Here is a 5033-nt window from a genome sequence, read left to right as displayed (position 1 = left end):
GGCAACATGCTGAAGCTGGAACTCGAACCCATGCAGCCTGGCTCCAGGCTCTGGAGGGAGAGCCTAGGACCAGGAAACCCACAACCAGGAAGTGGGGTTGTGGTGAGCCTGGGCCTGGTTGGTGCTCAGCAAGCAGGATCTATGATCAGGTTTGCTCTGCATGCGGGGTGGGATGTGGCTGTTTCTCCCCACCCTGGGATGCTAGGGACCTTGCCCAATTTCTCCCAGGCCTGCTGACCAGGTAAGGGCTGGGCGTTAGTAGGGAAGCGGGAGGGAGGGGGGGAGAGGGGGGAGAGAGAGAGAGAGAGACACGGGAGTGCAGCTCTTATTTTCCACATTCCAGGAACTGAAGCAGTGAGAAGAGGGCGCGTGTGCCCTGCCCCCAGCATCCTGCTCAGGAAGGGGCTGGAGGGGCTATGAGGAGAGCCCGAGGGGTCCTCCCAGAGTGCTAGCCAGCAGGGTAGCCATGAGGAGAAGGACTATGACGGTGGGGGGGCGCCCCAGGAGGGACGGTGCCCGAGGCGCTGGTGAAGGCTGATGGAGTCCTTGTTGCAGAGGTGCCCCTCACAGCAGGAGCCCTGGAGGTCGATGTTTGTCCACGGGCTGGTGGTGCCCTGGGTGGTGCAGGAGGGCCGGTGGCAAGTTCTGATGTACACAGGGACTGAGAAATTGCCTGGGAGGCGGGCAGTGAGGAGGGTCAGAACCGAGGGAGGCAGCTGCACCTGAACCTCCACCTCAGAGATCACAGCCATGACTGGGTCCTCAGACTTACTTCCAGTCCCCTCCTTAGACCAGAGCCATGCCTCCTCCCTCAGTCCAGGACCATGCCTCCTTCTTTAGACCAGGGCCGTGTCTCCCTGTCAGCCCTGCCCTGCCTCCACACCCCTTGCCCAGGCCCTCTCACCCTCCCAGCCTCTCACCAAAGGTCATGCTGCCATTGCCCTGGAAGCAGATGCTTTGGTCCTGGTGACACTGGACCCGCCAGAACTTCTCCGGGGTGCAGTCCTCCGGGTGGATCCCCACTCAGGAGTAGCACTTGGGGCCGCTGAGCGTCGGCGGGTTGGGCGCTGGCAAGAGAGCGTGGACGCACACTCAGGTAACGGTCCTCGGTACGGTCGTGCGGGTTGTGCATTGCGCCAGGGCTCCCGTCTGGCCCGACTGGGGCGCTGGAATCCCAGCGCGCCGGGAGGAGGAGCCCAACGGAGACCACACCCCTCCCCGGGCGCGCGCGCGGGCCGGGGCCCCTCCCAGCCCCGTACAGTCCCGCCCCACACCCAGCCCCGCCCCTCGCATACCTCGGCCCAGGTTGGCGAGGGAGTCGTGGGTCTGGAAGTTCGCGTTGCAAAGGTCGGTCCCTCAGCCGCGCACCACCGAGTAGTTAGGCGGCAGCGCCTTGTCATTCCACTGCATCTGGCCCGTAGCCGGGCCTGTCCAGCAGCCCTTCTGTACCATGGTCATTGAGGCGCGGTACCCTGGGAGCGAGGGGATGGGGTCTGGCGCGCTGCCTCCCCCTCAGCCCTTCTGCTCCTCTCCCACGCCCCCTCCTCTCCACCTCTCTCCCTCTAGTCTCAAGTCTCTTGCTCCTCTGTCTTCTCGCTTCTCACTCAACCTGGCTTCTCCCTCCAGCCCTGCCCTTCTCTTTAGTCCCTCGCTCCCTGTCATACTCTGCTTCCCTCTACACCGCCTCCCCCTCTCCTCTCATCACCAACCCTTTCCTCCTCCTCCTTTTCTCTCCTTCCCCTCTTCCGCTTTTCTGCCCCTCTCCCACCTCCTCTTCCTGGCCCCCCACTGTCTCCTCCTCCCACCTCCTGCCCCCCCATCCCCTCCTTCGTCCTACCCCTTCTCCAACCTCCACTTCTGCATCTCTATCCTGACCTTCCCTCCCCTCTTCTACCCAGTTCCTTCCCAACCCCTTGTCTGCTCCTCCACCCCCATCCCCCCCACCCCGTCTAATCTTTCATCCTTGTCCTTGTCCCCCGCTCCCGCCCTTTCTTTGTGTGTTTCCTGCCCCTCACCAGTGTTCAGGGATAAGACAGCCTCGGAGCATCCGAGGAGACAGGAGACATTGAGGAATTTCCTGCCACTGAGGTCAAAGGGCCCGAAGTAGAAGTGTTGAAAGCTGTAGCATTGCAGGGCTTGGGACCCTGGGGAGAGGAGCAGGGGTGGAGTGAGTGGAACAGGCCAAGGATGAGCCTGTGCAAGAAATCAGGCTCCACCCTGCATATGACAGCCACATGGGCCAGGCTCTTCTGCTCTGAGGGGAGACAGGCCTTGTTGCCTTGAAAGAAGCAGGGGCTGCTGCTGTGGCTGGTCATGGCTGTGTCTACCTCTTGGCACAGCAATGGCATCTGCACCTGCCAGTCCAGGTTTTTTTTCCCCAGGCTCTTCCGAATCTCCATCCTCTTCCAGGAAGCCCTCCAAGATTTTGATAAAGGAGGAAGTGATTCACTCCTGTCCTGCCTATCCCTTTCCCAACTATACTCATGATATCCAGTAGCACTAAAAGGTCACTGATGGAAAACAAACACTCCAGTATAGGCACTGGGATGTACAATCTCATGCTACAAATGCACACAGAGCCAGCCCCTAGCAATACAGGTACACACACACAGAACACTTAAACACTGACGTAAACACAAAATAACAAAATTGACACAGGCTCATGCAGATCTCACAAATATTCACAGAGTATCCTGAATGCATTCACACTGAGTTCTACATTTACAAGCAAAACGAGTACCACCCAGACCCTCCAATAGAAACCCCGGAAACCAAGGCACAGGATCTCACACATGCAAAATCACACTCACAGACAGAAAACTGTGTGGGTACGGAAATAATCACAACACACAGACCCAGGAACACAGGAAGTCATACCCAGAGAGAGACAAATACAGACCCAAGAATCACAGACATACAAATAAAATGAGACCCTGAAATCAGGCGAAGTTAGAGATAGCCAAAAAAGAGGGCTACAAAAACAAACAATTTAAAATCATATTCAGATGCAAGATACATAGAGACACACAACAGATACACAGAGAGACAGATACACATCAAAATACCCAAACACACATACACAGAGAGAAATACAGGCCCACCAGTCATAGAGATGCACAAACACAAAGAGAAACAGAGATGCAAAATTATACACACATCTCTTTTAAAAAGAAAGTGAGGCTCAGAGATAAACAGACCCATAAAAGCATTTGTTCAAACACCCAGACATCAAAACCTGGTACAGATAAACACACACAAGCACAGAGACCCACAGGACACCCTGACACATGGACACACAGAGAAATCGAACTCTCTTCCGTGGACGAGCGTGTGCACGTGCCTGTGCGCACACACACAAAGTTGTTATATGCAGGCATAACCTCCTTCCCACCTCTCAAATTCCCTGCCTTTGTAGCCACTTCAGTCCTGATATGACTATGTCCCTGTCCTTACGCAAACTAGGGGAAGGGGTTGCCTGAGGATGAGGCCAAGGTTTCCTGCCAGTTCTGGAAAGAGCCCCCATGGCTCCCCAGAGGTACCTTTGAATGAGGACATGGGCAAAGAGGATGAGAAAGGCTGGAGTAGTGGAACAGAGACGCTGGAGGAAATGAGTGATATGGAAAGAACAGAGGAGGGGAAGAGAACTGGAGAGGACACAGTCTCCAGGCCTCTCCCAACCAAGACGCAGGAGTCCGGGCCCCCAGCCCCTTCTCCCTCAGACCCAGGAATCAGGGCCCCTAGTTCGCTCCTCCCTGAGTCCCTGGAATCCGCCCCCCACTCTCTGCTCCCTCAGACCCAGGAGAGTCCAGCTATCTCCCACCCAACTGCCCTCTTACCACTGGACTCAAAAGTCTGAATACCTGTAAGACAGAGGACAGCCCCAAAGAGGCACAGCAGGGTGGCTCTGGGGCCCCCCATTGCCAGGTTGTGGACCTGAGTGGAGACACCGAGGACAGCTCCTGCTCTGATTTCTGCGTGGCTGGTTCTCCCAGCAAAGCCCCAGGCCGGCAGGCATTCCTCCACCCCCGCCCTCCCTTGCTTGGGCTCGTTTCCTCCTAGATAATCATGATGGGGCCTGGACTCCTGGATCTGAGGGAGGAGGGAGCTAGGGGCCTGTAACCCTTAACTTTGGGGGGATTCGTGTTTTGCAGGCTCTCTTTCTACCCTGTTCCCCAACACTGTGTTCTAGTCTGAGGTTGGCACTCACGGCCTCTTGATTTCTCTTCTCTTCCTCTATCCCAACACATACCATCTATATGGGCCCACGTCTCCAGACCCAGAGACACAAACATCACCTCCTCCTTGAAGACTTCTCTGACCTGCCACGCCCGCCTACAATCATCCACCCACGTTCAGCCTCAAATACCTCCGTCTCCCAGCCTTGGTCACCCTGGGTTGGGCTAGTGTCTGTCACTGCATCAGGCTGTGAACTCCTCAGAGGCCTCAGGGGATGTTTGTGATGTTGTAGGAATGAGTGAATCGAGGAACTCAGAAACAAACTGACAGGGAGATAGAGACTCCCAGAGAGGCAGTTACACATGGGATGCAAAAAGACAGACACATCCGGTGTGGACAGATGCAGATGTAGACACGCAGACAAACGCAGACTTGATGAACAGGACATGCCCACAGAAGGTGTTTAATACATTTTTTATTAGACTTTGAAATGAATGAATTTTAAAACATCGGAGGAGATAGAGACACAGGCAGACAACTGGAGGGATACACTGTCCCCTGAGGATTCAGCCAAACCCATGTGGACACTCAGACACCAGGCAGATGGGAACTTCCAGATGGATGCTATCGAGGGTAGTGGGAGCTGATGCCAAATTGGCATCTCCTGATCTGCCTTGCTTCTTGCGCTTGGAGGCACTGCCTGCTGGGATCACACCTACTCACCGTGCCATGCAGGGTGGGTACCAGGCATGTGCAGAGACCTAGGGTCACGAACCCCCAGATGAATGGGCAGAGGGGACACAATAGCGGTGACCACGACAGCCTTAACGGTCTCCTGAGCTTGACTAAACTTGACA

At 55.9% G+C, this 5033-nt stretch overlaps 1 protein-coding gene across 1 annotated transcript; it reads right to left on the bottom strand.

Annotated features, from left to right (window-relative positions):
• Window positions 1–414: 414 nt before the first annotated feature.
• On the bottom strand, window positions 415–3918 carry LYPD5 (LY6/PLAUR domain containing 5; the record flags this gene model as incomplete). Its single annotated transcript, XM_082677490.1, is given in 8 exon segments — window positions 415–533; window positions 536–673; window positions 921–1023; window positions 1027–1067; window positions 1296–1356; window positions 1360–1472; window positions 2016–2144; window positions 3837–3918. Coding segments are annotated over 8 exon segments (786 nt in total).
• Window positions 3919–5033: the final 1115 nt, after the last annotated feature.

Source organism: Grampus griseus (genome assembly GCF_964374135.1).
Source record: "Grampus griseus genome assembly, chromosome: 19".
Taxonomy (NCBI): Eukaryota; Metazoa; Chordata; class Mammalia; order Artiodactyla; family Delphinidae; genus Grampus; species Grampus griseus.
The sequence above is the reverse complement of the archived record's forward strand: the minus strand, read 5'-3'. Positions and strand labels throughout refer to the sequence as shown.